The sequence below is a fragment of the Ammospiza nelsoni genome, chromosome 6 (assembly GCF_027579445.1).
Source record: "Ammospiza nelsoni isolate bAmmNel1 chromosome 6, bAmmNel1.pri, whole genome shotgun sequence".
Taxonomy (NCBI): domain Eukaryota; kingdom Metazoa; phylum Chordata; class Aves; order Passeriformes; family Passerellidae; genus Ammospiza; species Ammospiza nelsoni.
Genome location: NC_080638.1, coordinates 58,018,760 through 58,036,121, shown reverse-complemented (window position 1 = coordinate 58,036,121; position 17,362 = coordinate 58,018,760). Strand labels below are relative to the sequence as shown.

General features: G+C 38.1%; 1 protein-coding gene across 3 annotated transcripts in view; it reads right to left on the bottom strand.

The window, feature by feature from the left end:
- The window catches only part of PPP2R5E (protein phosphatase 2 regulatory subunit B'epsilon), a 71,669-nt gene that overhangs the window by 53,124 nt on the left and 1,183 nt on the right, over window positions 1–17,362 (bottom strand). For 2 of the 3 annotated variants that reach the window (XM_059475359.1, XM_059475357.1), the window contains exon 2: window positions 15,289–15,449. In XM_059475359.1, coding sequence (XP_059331342.1) covers window positions 15,289–15,445 — 157 coding nt within the window. In that variant the 5' untranslated portion in view covers window positions 15,446–15,449. Of the gene's footprint in view, window positions 1–15,288; window positions 15,453–17,362 lie in introns of all 3 variants that reach the window. The other variant, XM_059475358.1, reaches the window with a different exon arrangement.

Here is a 17,362-nt window from a genome sequence, read left to right as displayed (position 1 = left end):
GATGAAGAAAACTTCCCCTCTTGTATCATCCATGAAGCTCCACACACACCCAGCAGAAAGCCAAGCCCAGTCCCACCACCTCACTAATGATGCTTATGGCGCTCCCAAAGGCTTCAGCACAAAATAAACCCTTAAGGTAAATTTTCATTGTGTTATGGCATAGAAAAATGTTAATAGTAACACTGAGCTTTCTGAAAACTTCAGAAAATAACACTCCACAGCTTTCAGCTTAACTTACATAATCATAATCAGAAACAGTATTGTTCCCTTTGAAAATGAAGTTCAAAATGTTGCATAAACTTACATAATTTAAAAAAAAAGTAAGACAGGTAGGAAGAGAAAGGGCTTGGGGTTGGATTTTTTCTGCCCTCCCATCAAGATTAGCAAAATATTTGTAGCTGAACTCTTTTTTTTAATTCAACATGAACAGCAGATCACATCCACACAGTAAGAACCTTCTTAAACTGCAACTCCTTTGTCATATTTGTCCCACTAATTCTTCCAGTTATTAAATGTCTCTTTTTTTAGGCAAACCTACAAAACAGCTCCCTAATATTTTCAAGTAGTTTTGGTCCAGGTAGCATCTGCCAACCTCTGAGCTACATTTAGCATCCTCCCACAGCTGAAGCCTAACAGACTTCTCTATTGAGACTTAAATCAGCAGCCTCTTTGTCTCCATGCAACTGCTCTTTTACTGAAAATGGTACGGCAGCACAGAGAGCACAACACGAATTTAAGCACTGAAGCTGGGAGAAAACTTCTTGTTGTCTGAAGGGGGGAAAAAAAGAGTGAAATCCCACTTACTTCCTCACTGGAAAAAATAAAATGCAGGCCCTCCCTCCTTGCAGCCATATGGATGCCATCATTGTGGCAAAAGGGACATTTCAGTGGTCAGAATCACTCACTGCCCTGTCAGCCAGCTCCCATCCCTCCCAGGGAATGGATCACAGGGAATAATTTTTAAGGGTCTGTACCAGACAAAGCCATGTTTTACATGGTAGCTTTATTTTTCCATAAAGGAAATATCTACTCATGTAAATAAGCTTCCCTGCAATTTGCATCTCCTCAAGACTGTCCTAAATTTTACAAGTACAGTATAGTGAAATTCCACACTAACTTTTTTCTTATGTTTAGTATTAGAAGCATGTGGTTTTTTTCAGTATTATGCATGTTGTTGTAAGAACAAATATTAGGACTGATGAGCCAGATTTACTTAACATTGCTGATCATCTTGCTTCTTCTAAAATATGAAATCAGGATTATTTGTGTAAAACACCAACTTAAAATAAATACTTGTGGACTTTGAACACAGGCCTGCCATGCAGTGTGCCTTCATTAACAAATCCTGTGCTGTGCAAACCTGCCATTTGACATGATCATTATCCCCATTCCCCAAACACCTTATAAAATCAGATTATTTATCACTAGATGAAATGACAAATCCATCATCCCCTAACAAATGATACCTAATGCCTTTATTAGACAAACACAGACACCTGACCTTTGACAGCTTGTTTTATTTAAGGATTAAAAAAAGGAGGTTTTTTTTCCCCCCAGGAGTTTTCCTCCTTCCATTTCTCTAAGGAAGCATCCCCACAGAAGCACTTTGTGCAATCCTTAGCACAGCCAGCACCCCAAAGTGTTAAAGCACCCTAAACAATCCCAGGACAAGCTCATTTCACCCAGGACAGACTTCAGGACACGTGTGTGGATGCACACACCTTCTCCTTGAAGCCAAGGTTAAATCTGTTCACATTAATGCATCCACTCACTCCCAAGTGGTCAGTGCTAAAAAATGCACTCTGCTTTCTGCCTTAGTCATGCACACAAAGGTAAACATTTTGAAGTTCAATTCAACTTCACACAAGAAAAAGAAAAGAGAAAATAAATCAATTCCTTTTCCTTATCACTGTAGGAGATGCTTAATATTGGCCAAGTGGGAAATTTCATCTTTAATTTTATCTTATTTCTAGAGATGAAATTTTGTTACCTCTTTGTTACCTATTATTTGTTTATTCCATAGGCATGAAAATAGGAGTAGTGTTTATTTTTTTACTAGTCATTTATTTTATCTGTTATTTGCCAAAATCTATCAATCTGACCTCAGAAGTAAATTTAATCTTCCCAAACTTTATAACCTTAGATACCATCTATCACACTATATTCCCCCCAATTCCAAAGATTTAGTTCTGTAGGAGATAAAGTGGATTAAAGACATATTGAGGATTATAGATTATGTAGTTAGAACAAACACAGGCAAGTATTTCAAATAGCTGACCCTACAGAAAGGAATCACATTCTGTTCTCAAGATGCTATACAAAAATAGAAAGCACTTCCACTAGGAAAATATTTACTTAATAATTTATCATTTAAGAACTACTACTGTACAAGTGAAAGTACAAAAGACAGCATATTGAAATCCATGTGAAAATACACATGTAATGATTACAACACATCTTCAGTTTCAATTGTGATTGGATTTACAAAGTTTACTCTATTCCAGCATGAATCACACTTCAGTTTTCCCTCAAAGTCCTACGTTTAAAGCAGATTCCAGTTTTTTTGGATGGAAGAGGCTGACACACACAGTGCTGCCAAAAAGTCTAGAATTAAAAGGATAAAAGTCTCCAAGTATCCAACTGGAAAGAAATGCCAGTGAGATATAAGAATCAATTTAGTCCAGACATTAATAACTTCCTTAATGATCTAATGATTAAAATAGCATATAGATAACATCTTCAGAGGATATTAAATAGAGAACTTTGAGTAACAGTAAAGTCAGAAATAATACAAAGGAACCTAAGCACATTCCTAACACAGCTAGAAAATAATGTGAATTTCAATTTGGAAAAACATCAGCTAATACATCTGGGAAAAATAAACCCAAATATAGATATTCAATATGGACAAGAAACCTGGGAAACAACAATGCAGAAAAACTGCATTAACCACAAAAGCATCATGAGCAAAAAATAAAAAAATAAAAAAAGAGGGAGGGAGTGTCTGTCCAGCCACTGAACATAGGAATGGGGAAAAGGCTGAATTAATTCCCTTTCACCCATCTGACAACTCTTCCAACATGAAGAACACACAAGTGGGTGCTTTATCCCACTCCTTGTTGCAGCTCTGGACATGAGACAGGTCCTGTTCCTTCAGACATTTGAAACTACCTAGGCAAAAAATACCATCAACTACTGAGTGCTTTAGCTTAAAAGACCAAGTGTAATGAAAAACAGGCTGTGAATTTTTTATTGTATATGATGTGGTGATTTAGAGCTTTTTTGTTATATTTGATATATCAGAACACTTTAATCCAGAAGTATAATACTTCTCCAAAAGCAAATAAACATGAAAATATGCTCATTTCCAAACCATTTGCTTTTTATTGACCATGAAGTTTTGGCACATCTCACCACAACTGAAATTACTTTGAAGATTTTGGCTCCCAAATGAATTTTTGCCATAGTGCAATGCCTGTTCATGTTGGGAACAACTGCACAAAACAAGGGAAGACAAACCAATGCTGCACTTGTGTCAAATGAGGTTGCCTTAGAATCTATATGAAGGGCATGGCAATCCTCCTCTCTACAAAGTCCTTGATTAAGAAAGTTTCTGCAAGAGGAATGATTGCTCCTTACCAAGCAGGAAATAAGAGAAACTTGCTTAGAGGTACTCAAAGCCTGCTTCTAACTATTTATTTTTTTTTTCCTAGGTATTACAGCATTCTTTCATTAGGAGAATATCCCAAAACCTAAGAAAAATAGATTTACATTGATAATGAAAATTAGAATGTCCCCAATTCCCTTACACTCAGAATCAGATCAGACACATATACAGAAATTCTAAAGTATTTTGGGGGTTTTGTAGTTTGTTTTTTCTGCTGTGAGGGTGGGATGTTCACCTCAAGAGTGTTAACTGGAAGATTTTATCCCATTTGAGATTATGGGATACCTGAACCAAAGCTTATACCTGGCCCATGAAGCAAGAGCTCCAAATGCTGTTTATTGAACTTGACTGTGCACATTATGGATGTGGTAGTTTAGGGACAAACAGGACAGTAAAAGAACAGGAAGAGAAACAGACTTGTCCTGAGAAATTCAACACATTTCTCTTGCCACTGGAATTTCCTACAGTTAAAGAGACAAAATATTTAAAAAGAGATTCTGACAAGATCATCGACTCTGTGGTTGTCTTTTTAGAAAAAGACAGAATCTTTTTTATTTATTATTTGGGACACTTGTTTGTTCTTCCTGAAATTAAAGAAGAGTGAGAAATTTCACTCTGTGACCTGGAATTTCACAGTTAATAGGAGGATGGAGTAAACATAACCTCAAGTACTTGGTTCCTCTCTCCCTCCTCGCCAGGATTCCCGCTGACTCATGGCAATGAAGTGTTCAGAATTTTTCCAGGAGCCTTTTCACTGCCTGGCTTATGCCTAACCCACAGTACAGAGCTCATTTGCTCATTCCTCTAATATTAGGAGACTCACAGCAGCTCTTTTCACTTGTGACTGCAGAGATTTCATCTGGCAGCTCAGATCATATTCCAAAGCAATTTACAGCAATGGACACTTCTTCTGAGATTATGGCATCCAAAATACAGGATAACAACCACCCTGACATGTTGACTTCTTCTTGAAGGTCACCTAAAAAGCCCTGCATCCCAACCCTCTCCCACATATATAATGGATCTGCTCCCACACCTTTGTCATCCAGCCACACCACAACACTTTTCCAAGAGCCAAGCCCAGGTGCCAGAACTCCAGTCAAGGTCTCCATCACTTAAGGCACACAATTTTGGAACTGCTCTTGTCACAGGGACTAAGAACCACTTATTTCCATCAGCCTTCCTAGCCCTAAAAAGAATAACTAAAGCAGCATCTAGTCCTGAGTAAAATACTTGTTCAAGAGTAGGTACAGTCAAAAACAGACAGAAATTTTCACTAAGATTCCCTATTAAAGACGAATCACAAGAGTGGCTATTTTCCTCCTTCTCTCTGCCTCACCTTTTCATTCTTTATGCATTTTTTAAAGATGAATAGAAATTTCAGCCACTGCAGTTTCACAGGACCAGTGAAGAAGGAGGTTTTGTATCCTATTAAACAGGAGAGGGAGGGAAAAATGTAAGAAATACAAGAGTGCATGGGGGAGAAAGGAAAAGGAAAATTATTGCACGAATAACAGATATGAAAGACTGTCTTGCAGCAAGGCCTGATTACTGCAAGAGAGGCAGGATGGAGCTGGCATGTTCTTCCCAGGGTGGATCTCCATCCTGACACGTCTGGTCTTGCCTCCAGAAGGGCACACAAACAACCACTGTAACACATGGATGGAGCTGAAGGTGAGCAGACTACTTTTCTGTATAACTACAGCTGATTTTATTCTATTGAGTTTGTCAATAACCTCTGCAATCCCCTCCACCTGGAGTGCTCCTTTTAACACGTGTGAGTGTTATCACCCTCTTGTGGAAAAATATGTTATCGTATCCATCAGAGGGTGCAGGAAGAAAAAAGAAGTGGGAGTAAGGAAGGCAGTGATAAAAAACAAGCACAGGAGAAAACAGGAGAATAAAGGGAAAGTGAAGGAGAACCAAGATGACACAGTACCACCTCAACTTCTTCAAAAAGCTATCCCAAAAATGTTATTTGAAAACATCAACAGAGCAAGCTGCCAAATTTACTCTCCCTTGGTAATACTGACAATATTCAACCAATAAGTTTCGTTCTCAACAGCAAATCAAGTACTGTCTCAGCTGTAATCACCACCTTTTGCATTTCTATTTACACATAGATGGGAAAGCATATTCTCTATAAACAGCTTTGAACAGTTAATCTTATGTGAAAGCAGAAAATACTAAATAGACTTTCTAATTTATACAGAGACTGCATATAACATCCATGTCCTGCTGTTGGAATGTGAAAGAGGAGAGCACATGAGCAGAACTTGCCAAGAAAACTAATGCAAGTTTATGCATTCACAGTACATTCTACTGGGTAACATAAAGGAAAAATAAGAATATTTAATTCCTCTAAAATCTGAAATCATCCTTCCCTCAGTTTCTGACTATCCATAGTATCAATTTGTAATAGGAGAAATTTAACTTGCAGTAGATTTCCTTTGCAGCATAATCCATATGACCAAAGCAGTGAAAGCAACAAACAAATTTGCTACCACCTACGCTGTAAAATTTGAAAATCCAAGTTCAGTATACGCACATGGAAAAAACACCAAGGAAGTCATAATAACATTACACTCATGACACTGCAAAGAAGCACAGAAATCCCAAACAACAAAAGCACAACTCAGACTAGGCAGCTACATCATGAGCATTATGAAAAAATACATCACACAAAACACATCCCTAAAACTTCCTGAAAACCTTCCAGGAATCCCACAGAAAACTCAGACCACATCCAACTACAGTTACTACAATTCTTAATGACACTAAACTTTTTTTCTGATACTCCTCAAAGAGTTAGAAACTCACTAACAATTCTAATGGCAGATCTCCTTAACATTATGATAAAAGAATACCCAAAGAAATGCTTCCCCCAATACCCAAACTACATTTTTGCCCAGCCAGCCTTCACAGTGAAAAATATAAAACAGATAACCATGCAACTTATATCTATTTCATTTTTTAAATCAAAATCTGACAGCAAAGAACTCCAGACAACACACACTTCAACTTAACTTTATTGTTCATGATGGTATCTGATTTTTCAGAATAAAAATTGTTGTAACTGAGTAGTTTATCATATCTCCTGCTGGGGGTCAAGTTCTCAAACTGATACTTTTAACCAGCAGGGCCACAAAGGTGTCAGCATTCACTCACCATCCCTGATATAAGACTGATGGTTTACTTCAACTTCTGCAAAATGCCATCAAGTAAGGACAGCTGAATCTGTGACTGGTGTTTGGCAGGAGATGCACCTTTTAAAGTAACTCATAAAAATCTTCAGAAATACCCTAATTATGCACAAACTTCTGTAATCAGAAGAGCAGGCTGCTGTCTGCACTCTCCACATCTCCTGTAACTCGGTCAGCTCTGCAGTCCAACACCGAGCTATCAGAACAAACTCTTCAGCTCAGGAACACGAGAAACTGCTGTCACAGAAGGGCTGGCACCATGTCCAACCCTGTAAAACACACTTTACAGCAACCTGATATTCTAATTTTTCTTTTGGGAAGCTACCCAGAAATGAGCCATTTCACTTTTTTTTTTTTCTTTCAGCCCATTTAAGCAGGTACAGCAATTCTGCTGTATTGTTTTCCTCCTCTGTCCCAGACTCTGGCAGATGCTACAGGAAGGACCTTGCACTTCACACACAAGGCAAATATTACTGTCATACATACTGGAATGGAAGAAGAGTGGAAAAATCAACAAAGAGAATAAACACAAAATAATAATAATTTTTATAAAATATATTTAAAATGCTAAAGTGTTTTAAAATAAAATCTTAAATACTTTGCTTTCAAGCAAAATAAAAAATTGTTAATGTCAGACATACTGTGACTTGAAAAATAAACTTCCTACAGGAAATTCAAAATTAAATGATACTGACATGTATAATTTTCAAAATGCATGTACTCTTAGATTTGTTTAATATAACAATTAGAAAAAAAACTACTGGTGAAAAACCTTCCATTACTGTGGATCATTATTACTCCTAATCAAACTGATTCCTCTTTGGTCTGATTACAAGACTTCCTTGAAAACAGACAAAATTTTCAATCAAGTGCAACAACTAAGGGCAGAAAAGTATTTTACACTGATTCTTTGGACATCTGCCTTATCTTTTGGAATGCCTGACAAAAGATCCTCAGACTGTAGCTGCACTGTTCTTTACTTTAAGCAGAAAACCACAGACACAGAAACTACCAACCCTGCATAAATATCCACCAGCATTTCAGATTAGCTGAATCAACTGTTTGAGAGGACACAGGATCAAGCACATCACTAAAATCAGGAGGAGTGGAATGTTTTTAACAATCTGTTTTACTCTGTGGCCCTCAGACACTTCTCTCAGCAGATGAGAGGCCACACTTGGCTCCAGAACTTCTCAAAGTTTGGCCACCAGAAAAAAAAAAACCTTCCTGTCACTGCACCTGCAACCAGAATGACATTACCAGGGAGGTTTCAAAGGAAGATTTTAGTATTTTTCTAACAGATTTGCCTTAACCTCTTATGCAGCAAAGTGGGCCCATCTGCTGATACTTGTGAGTTATACAGTTATTAAGAGTACAGTAATCCATAAATACCCATCCTACCAAAACTCCCTGAACTCCCCAAGTCCCCTCCTCTGTTACCAAGGATTTTTGCCTGATTGAGTCAAAGAAACAGTAATAACATGAATGAAAAAACTGTAGGTGAAAGGAAGTTACCCTGAACCTAAAAATAGTTGTGTGTCCTCCTCCCACTCCCCAGAAAGCATTAATGAAAGTGCTCTTTTCTCAGGGAGGCAGTAGCTTACAATGGATGAATGTGAAAGGACTGCTGCCTTACTATAAAGCTACACCAATGAACAGAAGTACTATCCCTTTTGAAAAACAGAAAATTAAATAAACTCAAAATATAAACTTTGTATAAGACATGAAATATGTCTATAGATTATTTATATACACTTCTATATTATACACATGTAATATACACAAACACAGATTTTATAAATACACACATAATTCCAGAGATATGGAGAATGTGTTCTTTCACAACAGTAAAGCTCCATAACATAATCAATTATAAAGGCAGCACTATACCTCAACAAGCATGTGCACTATATAGAAATAATAGCCTGGCTGAAGCAGAACTTGTATTTGTTGAAGGTACTTCAGGGAAGGAATATAAAGGAGGTACTTATTACAGAAACAGGAGGTTTTATTACAGAGCCCCAGAGCTACACTTGGGCACAGAAAAGAAAATGGCAATATTATTAGCGAGATAAGTATTACTGGGAACATTATAAAGACATACTGTACAAGTACAGACTGAAACCAAAAGTTTTTCATGATGATGGCCAGGCTGGATGGAGCTTTGAGCAACCTGGTCTGTGGAAGGTGACCCTGTCCATGGCAGGGGGCTGGAATGAGATGATCTTTAAGGTCCCTTCCAACCCAAACTGCTCTGTGACTCTGTGATTCTATGATAAAGTCTAAACACTCTGCAGAAAATTATCAAGATTTTAGACTTAATCTTGTGAAGAGTACAGAAACATATTTTACATAATTACAACTTACTTCACATTAAAAATTATTAAAAAGAAAAAAAGGAAAAGGTCGAATCATCATCACTAAACACTTCCAGAAGCCAGGCTGAGAAATTCTGGAAGTAAAACAATTACATTGGAGGCTTCAAAAGCAAAGCAAAACAAAACAAATCCAAACCACCTTCCCTCAAAAAACAAAAAAATAACCCACCACCACTCTGGCCATAGGAAAACTGCCAGCCCTAGAGAGACTCAGAAATGAACACAGAGAACTGACTGGAAACATTGGAAGATTGTGGGTGAGCTGACAGAATTCCGCACCAACTGCATTTTCCCCCGTGCACTGTTAAGAGGGTATTTCTTCTACTTAACCTGCCCATTATCTACAAATGTTGTCCTCCAAAAATACATTCCCAATGTGGGAGACAGTAACAAGCAATCAAAAGAATAAAAAATAAAACAAAAAAAAAATCAAAAAAAACAGAATGTAATTAGTGTATTGAAACACCCAGAAACCTTTAAGATTACTGGAAAAAATTTTCTACGATCAACAGATGTAAACAGGTTATAAAGAAGGTTAAGTGCATATTCAAAATCCAACTGACAAGAGCACAAAGAAAGAGAAGAAATTTATTACTTATGACTAGAACATTATACATATTCATAAAAAAATATACTAAATGGGCTAAGTCCATCTTCCTTTTGAGATTGTGGCCCTGTTCCCAAATCTTACACAGAGATGGCCTATTATGTCCAGATTTATATCAACCAGAATGGGCATAAAATTCCTAGAAGCAGTTCCAGGATTCATCCCTGATTATGTACATGCAGCTCAAACCAAGTTCCAGTGTTTCTTCCATGCAATAAATTAGAAGTCCTAAGATCTATTTCTAGTTCTGCAAATAAGGCTGAATTTTATTTTGGGAAATCATAACCACTATGACCCTAAATTCTTGTTTATTTATGAGAAGAGAGCATTTAGCTCAGTGATTTTATTAACAGTTTACTGATATTTGTATATCTGATATCTGTAAAACATTCCAAATGTCTCAAATGAAGAGCAGCACAGACAAGATAAGCAGGCAGCTCCCATGGAAGCCAACAGAAAACAAACTCTTTCTTCTTCTACAACTCAAATCATAACTATTTCTCATATTACAAGTTTTAGGTGGCATCCATAGGTCTGCAAAGGCCTGGATACTTTTTTTATGCTAAAGGAGTATTTTAAAAATTCAAAAGTAACTGCATTTGAACAAGAAGGTGCACATCTTGCAGTTCTCAGTTGAGAGTCTTTTCAAATTGTTAGAATTTTTTACTCTTTAGGAACCTCAGCATTTGACCAATAGATAAGATTCACAAGAAAAGCTTATAATAAAATCTCAGCTATAGGGACATAATTTAATGATCAAAAGCAAATAGCAAGTGGAAAGAGATTTTTCCCTTTTTGACTATGCAATGCTCTTTTGTTGCCACTATACCAATTCTTTAATGCCATGGAAACTATCTGATAAATGTATTAGAAGCTCAAAAAATTTCATAATATTGAGGTAGCAAAGCAATTGGTACTGTTGACAGAGAACTTTTGCTCTGAGTGCTTATTTTAAGGAGGAAAAACCATCTAAAAATAAAAATCATACTTTGAAACATTCTCAACAAAAATATACAATAGTTGCAGAGAACATGAAAGTAACCTTCACTAATTACATTAAATCATTGGAAAATGTGGAAGGATGACAGGAAAAAAACACACCCTGAATTAGAAAAATGGGATACAAATGATTTAACAATTAACAGTCTGGCTTTTGGATGGTTTGCTTTGCCTAACTTCTGTATTTGTAATGAGGACAAGGGGGGTGGCAATGATGCTGTGAGCTGCATGCAAGTTCTCTGTGCAATTTCTCAGGATGCTAAATGTGCATTTGTAAGACACATGATGTTTTTAATCATCTCTGTGTAAGTTTTCATTCTCTGAACACTCCTCCACCTCTACAGACACCAGGCAGAAACACAAATGAGCTCCCCCTCCCCCTTTTGCAGGTAATACTGAAATTGCTCTGTTTTCACATGTCCAGCACTTACAATATACTCTTTTTCCAGCCAAATGCTTTCTAACATTGCACTCCTGCTGTTCCACCTCTAGAGACTTCTAAGTAAAAAGAGCAGCTATACAAAATGAAAGCAGAATAGTCCTCCAATAAATAATACACCTATCCAATGCAGCTACAATCCTATTTTCCTCTACAGAACAAGCTCGATTTGAGGCACACCACAAACCTGGTTAGCAAACCTGGGAGGGGATTTCAGGCACACAGATGGAATTACTCAATCCCAAAAAAGGGCCCTTCACCAGGACTGCTCTGTCACAAGCCAGTTACACCTAAGGCACCTGTCAGCCTGGGTAACACCAGCAGCCTCTTCAAAGGACAGCCAAAATCCATCATGCACTGCGAGAGCCACCAGGGAAAAGCATGCAACCTTCAAAAAACGCACGTGAGAAACTACAGAGGAGCACACACAGGCAAAATGCACCTGTGCCACAACTCCCAGGTGCACCTCCCATCCCATTCCTCTACACTTCAAACAAAGGAGAAAACACTGGGCTTAAAGTGTAATATTGGACAATAGTCAGATTTTTAAAGATAACTTCAAATTAGATTAAGTCACAATGCAATAAATAAAAATATAATGAAATCATCTAAAAATTTAAGTCTTTACTCTAGGCAAACAGAAGTTTTTTGACTTAGGGCTTTTGAAAGCCTGAACTCAGCCCAGCAGGGCCTCAGAAGGAACACCTTGTTTTCCAAATACATTAAATGTTTGTTTGCAAACTGATACCATCCACACACTTTTTAAAAAAATATGAGAGTAACAACTTCATTTCTGTATATGTTTTTTTCCCTGAAATGAGCAACACTGAAAATTCCAGTTGTTCTTATTCCATTTCCTAAATAGCAGCTTATCCTTCAGACTTGTACAGAGCATCAAAACACGGCATCCCCCTTATTTTTCTTTCCTAAAATATTTTTATTACCGAAGAACAACAAGAAGGCTGGTGTATCTATCTGTTTTTGCAATACAGGCGTGTAAGCTCACAGAAGGCAACAGACTGCATTAAAACACTACCAAAACAAGCCATTTCACTCTATGTGACTCTGCCCCTAGGGAGAGGAAGGAGAGCAGATAAGATGTGACAGATGTGTAGTCACGTCACTTAATACACTACTGGAAGGTGCTCAGATCATTATGGTGACAGGCAGAGTATAAAAACTTGCAAGGAATGGACCAAGCAGTTACCCACTTTTCTGCATACATGATTCTTGTAATCACAGAAGATACTGAAGGCCATAAAGTGCTGTTTGAGATAAAGCAGCCTGCCAATCCACAAAAAAAAAATTTTAAAATAAAAATAATAGAAGGAAGCACAGCATGTATATTTGTGTAAGCAAGACCCCTCCATGATGCATATGAAATACATCTGAGGAATATGAATTTGAGATCTGTCCTCTAAAAAGTTCCCATACTGAAAATTTCTGAAGATATTTAATTAAATCTGAAATGTACTCAAACCAGGAAGCTTATCAACCGCACATCTCCAAACTAAGTTCAGTTTTCTGAGACTTTAAAAAGCTACTTTGCTGGTATCTCTTCTCTATTTGGGTTTAAAAGAAAATATTCCAGGATAAAACTGGAAATCATACAGTTACTGAACAGAAGGAATAGGACTGGTCACTTGTTGGAAGGTGAATGTAACCATGAGAGTTAAAAAATATTCAGGACATTGATGGAATTGGTCAAGAAAAGGATGAACAACACAGGAGAAAATTTCCTCACTTCTTGCCGACTTAACAACCCTGAATGTTACAAATATTAATGTAGGTCAAGAATATTTCCAAACAGCAGCATGATTTTTAGCTGCCAGTGTCCCTTCTGCAGGGACCAATAGCTCTGCTGTTCAGAGAGACTGTTAGGCCCAAATCCCACAAATTAACCTGCACAGGTAGATCCCTGCACCTCTGGGAATCCACGTTAAGGCAAAGAGGGAAAAGCAACTCCCAGGATCACATTCTTCATTTGAAGCTGGACCACTGTAACTCATTATGACACTAATCATAAATGTCTCACCAACACTCTCTGCTCCCCATCTGTTTGTTTTATCTTATTACAGTTTTATATCTCAATCCTCAGGACTGGCTGCAGTAGTCATATGAAGCACCTGGACACGCCTGTGTTTCTGCAAGGCGAGGTCTCACTGTTTTACTCATGCCCATGCCTGGTTTACTCCCTGAATGGGACTACAGAATAGAGAGAAATAATTACAACATCAATTTCTCCATTTGTACAAATAGAAATCCAAATGTTTTCCACTAATCCCATCATTTAAGCCAAAGGATAAACTCCAGTCACCTTCCAAAATGTAGCAACTGGCATGAAATAACCTGCATATCAAAAATCACCTGAAAAAGTGTAAAACTGAGCTTTAAAATTATTTGAAAGAAGTATTTGCTTCTTTATCATATTTTCACCAAACAACAAAAGAGTTCAACAACAAAGAGAAAAAAATTTTTAGAATCGCAGAATAACCTGAGTTGAAAGGAACCCACAGGATCATTGAAGTCCAACTGCTGGCCCTGCACAGGATCACCCAAAGTATCACCAATAATATTCACTGCAGACTACAAAGTCAAATCCAGTGGCACCAACCAACCCTAAACTGAGAAATACTGGATAAAAGTCACCACCAGGCACAGTGCAGGGGAGCTGGGTGCATATTTAGTTTGACTCAGGATATTCCATTTGTGCATTCTTATAGGGAGCCACAGGAAGAAGCCCACAATATTGCAATGACAGCTCCACTGGAACTAATCCTGCTCCTGTAAAAGAATCCTACTTTTAATTAAATTTAGAAACACACATTAAGGTGTGAGATTTTTGGGGGGCTTGTTGAAGTTTTTTTTTTTGCAACTACTGTATCCTTATGAAGTGCGGTTGAGAACCAACCAAAGTGCAGTTCCACATTTGTTACATATTTAAATACCCTGATTAACAAATTTGTCAAACAAGTTAGATGAGAGAATGTGGGGAATATACTTGCCCAAAAAGGAAGAAAAGGGACAGACACAGTATTAAACCTAATAAACCTCCTATTTTCCAGAATTACCAGCACCAGCCATGCCTATTTTCACTATTTAAGGCAGAAATGAGGAATAGCAATGAAAAAAACACGCAGAAGTAAATAAACCATTTGAGAAGTCGGTGTTGAAGACTTCTGAAAGGTGATTTCCCCTTCCTCACCAGGCAGACATTCTGAGAGGGGCTTCTGACCCCTGGATTTGTACTGAAATTCAGTGACAACTAAAATTATGGAGAAGCAGTCAAAGTATCACAGAGATATTGACATGCTTTTAAGAGCAGTATGCTGGATAATATTTTTCCTTCTCAAATGAGAGGTTAAATCTGCCAGCAGAAACTCAACCAGCATTGGGATATGCAAGATCTCAAAACAGCAGGGCCTTGCCTAAGACCAGACTGGCAGCATCTTTCCCCTGGGGAGGCTGCAGCTCATGGGACCTTTCCATTTCAAAATCCAGCAGAAGGCAGGAACCTGGGAGCTACCCATGCACAAATGGTAAGAGAGGGGATCCCACCTCCTCTCTTGCTGTAGGGGCTGCAGTTGGCACCACTGTCACAGGGTGCAGATCCACACACCAAGGAAAGACACTAAAAACCAGTTTCCTTCAGCTCGCAAGTCCATTTACCCTCACCAAAATTACTGCTGATTTATGTCAGCTGCTGAGGATTCACAAACCAAAACACTCTTGCACAAAGCCTGAGAGCCTTGAAAATTCAAGTCATGGTAAGGGTTAACATCAGCATTTAAGACTTCCAAAAGTATTGCAAACAATTACCACACCCTCAAATCACAGATAAAATATTTTGTAGAGCTTAAACACATATACATCTGGCATGAAACATTTCTCAATGCCTGCAAAACTTCCCTGCAATTCCTGACAATACTTTGATTTTCTAAGTTGGCTGTAGAGCAAAAATTGTTTAATTTATTAAAAACTGTGTTTGATCTTACCTTTTAGCAGAGGCAGGGGAGTTAACTCGATAGGCTTGCCCTGAGACCTAAACTGGGAGGAGCTTTGTGACCTCTTCTGTCTGGCTTTTCTGACGGACTTCCGAGAAAATCCGTCTACTTTATCCACTGATGGAGGAGTAGTTGGTGCTGAGGACATATCCCTACTGAAGGAAAGCATGTGTTAAAAATGTGTCCCAAATGAGTGAAACAGGTAAAGATTCATCTAAACTTTCCAAATATCTTCTTCCTGTTGACAACTCACATAGATAAACTATTGAAAGGTCTAACCCATCTTATGGATGGAATAAACTTAATTATTAGTGTAGTAATTCCTCTTGCTTACTTTTTTATCAGTGTCTCCTATTTGCCTAAAATTTCAGACCTAATGCTGACATCACTGCATTCAGAACTTCATCAGAACACAACTTCACACACCTGCAGACCTGACTGTAGTTTTAAATTATGCATTCCTTGGGATGAAGTCATTTCAACTTACTCTGCTCAAGAATGGGTACACAAAAAGGCACAGATGTTTTTTTGGCATTAAGGACAAAAAACACAGGACAGAACAAAAACTCCGTTTATTTGCCACACCTACATACAAGACTTTATAGAAATTTAGGAAACTATAGTAAAAAGTACTGCTACACTTCACAATTTCACCAAGACTGACACAAATTGTGCATATTACTTCTTTATTCTCCACTTCAGAAACACTCAGTTGTTTTCCTGTGAGTGCCTTTACACGTGGTTATTCCATGTCCTGGCATTTCTGGACGACTGGCAGTGTGGTAGCAGTAACTGCTCTAAGGGCATGAGACACACAAGGTTTGCAGGGAGAGGCAAAGAGCCAAAAAAGGCTTCTGCAAGCAAAAGTTTGTTTGTTTCCCAACTTCAGCTAGCCTAGGCAATAGGCATTTGCTTCTTCCTACAAAACCTGCCTTGGTGGTACTCCTGCAGCTGATTCTGTACCTCTAGCAAACGCTGAATTAATGCATCCAGCTATTTTATTTACCAGTCTGGTCCTGCCTGTTAAAAAGGCCCATCACAGCTTGATGAAATCCATGAGTAATACTCAAGGCAGAGGAGACAGGAGGAATTCAGGCCTACACGTTACAAGCAGCAGCAGCTCGGCGCACAGTTCACTCCAGCAGCCTCATCTGCATTCATTAATTAACACGACCATTAACAAGGGCAGCTCTGGCGATTTCGGCCAGGACAGGCACCCGTGCAAAGTTAAGCATCGGCGTAAGCACTCGCAGGATCAGGGTCTTAGAGCATGTCCTTGGAAAGCATTACTCATCCCCAATGTCTGTTGACTTCAATTACCAAAGTGACTCCTCGTGTGCTACAAGAAGTTGATTCCACAACATACAGAACGCTTTCGAGTACTTATTATTGTTATTGAAATGATCTGGTCACTCGTGTGCTTGGTAGATTACTAAATCCACTGGAACAGGCATTATTTGGGTTTGTCTTTTGTAAGAAAAGCTTTCGAAAGCAAAGATTTGATGCAACAGTGTAAACAAGCTCCAAAAGATAAGAACTATTTAATGCAAAATTACATATAGGTGCAGTGAATCTATCAAAAATGGAGTATAAACTCCATAGCTTCTTCAAGGAAGCATGTGCAGCACCCAGAAGCTGAACTGTGCAGCTGGCATTACAATAATGAAAAAAACCTTATTCCATCTTTTTGATTTCTCCTGAGGTATTCTTTCACTACCAGCTTAGGCTTTCTAAATATAATATACTATCAGCAACATGAACCCGTACCTTAAACTGGTCTTGTTTATCACCCAGGCAAAAAAAAAAAATAAAGCCACCATCACCAGGGCATTCAGGCCCCAGCCAAGATTAATAAATAAAAAAGTCAGATAAACTGGAATAGAATGGCCTGTACTTTAGTAACCCACTTCTAAGATTTCAACAGTCCGCCAAAAAACACACAAAGTTACCTGTTACATAAACCAAATTCTGAATATATCAGCAAAAATATATTCCCTAAACGTGAATCGGTTTGGCCCCATCTCATCTCATCAGAAAGCTTCCCCTCCTCATCACGTGCATCATT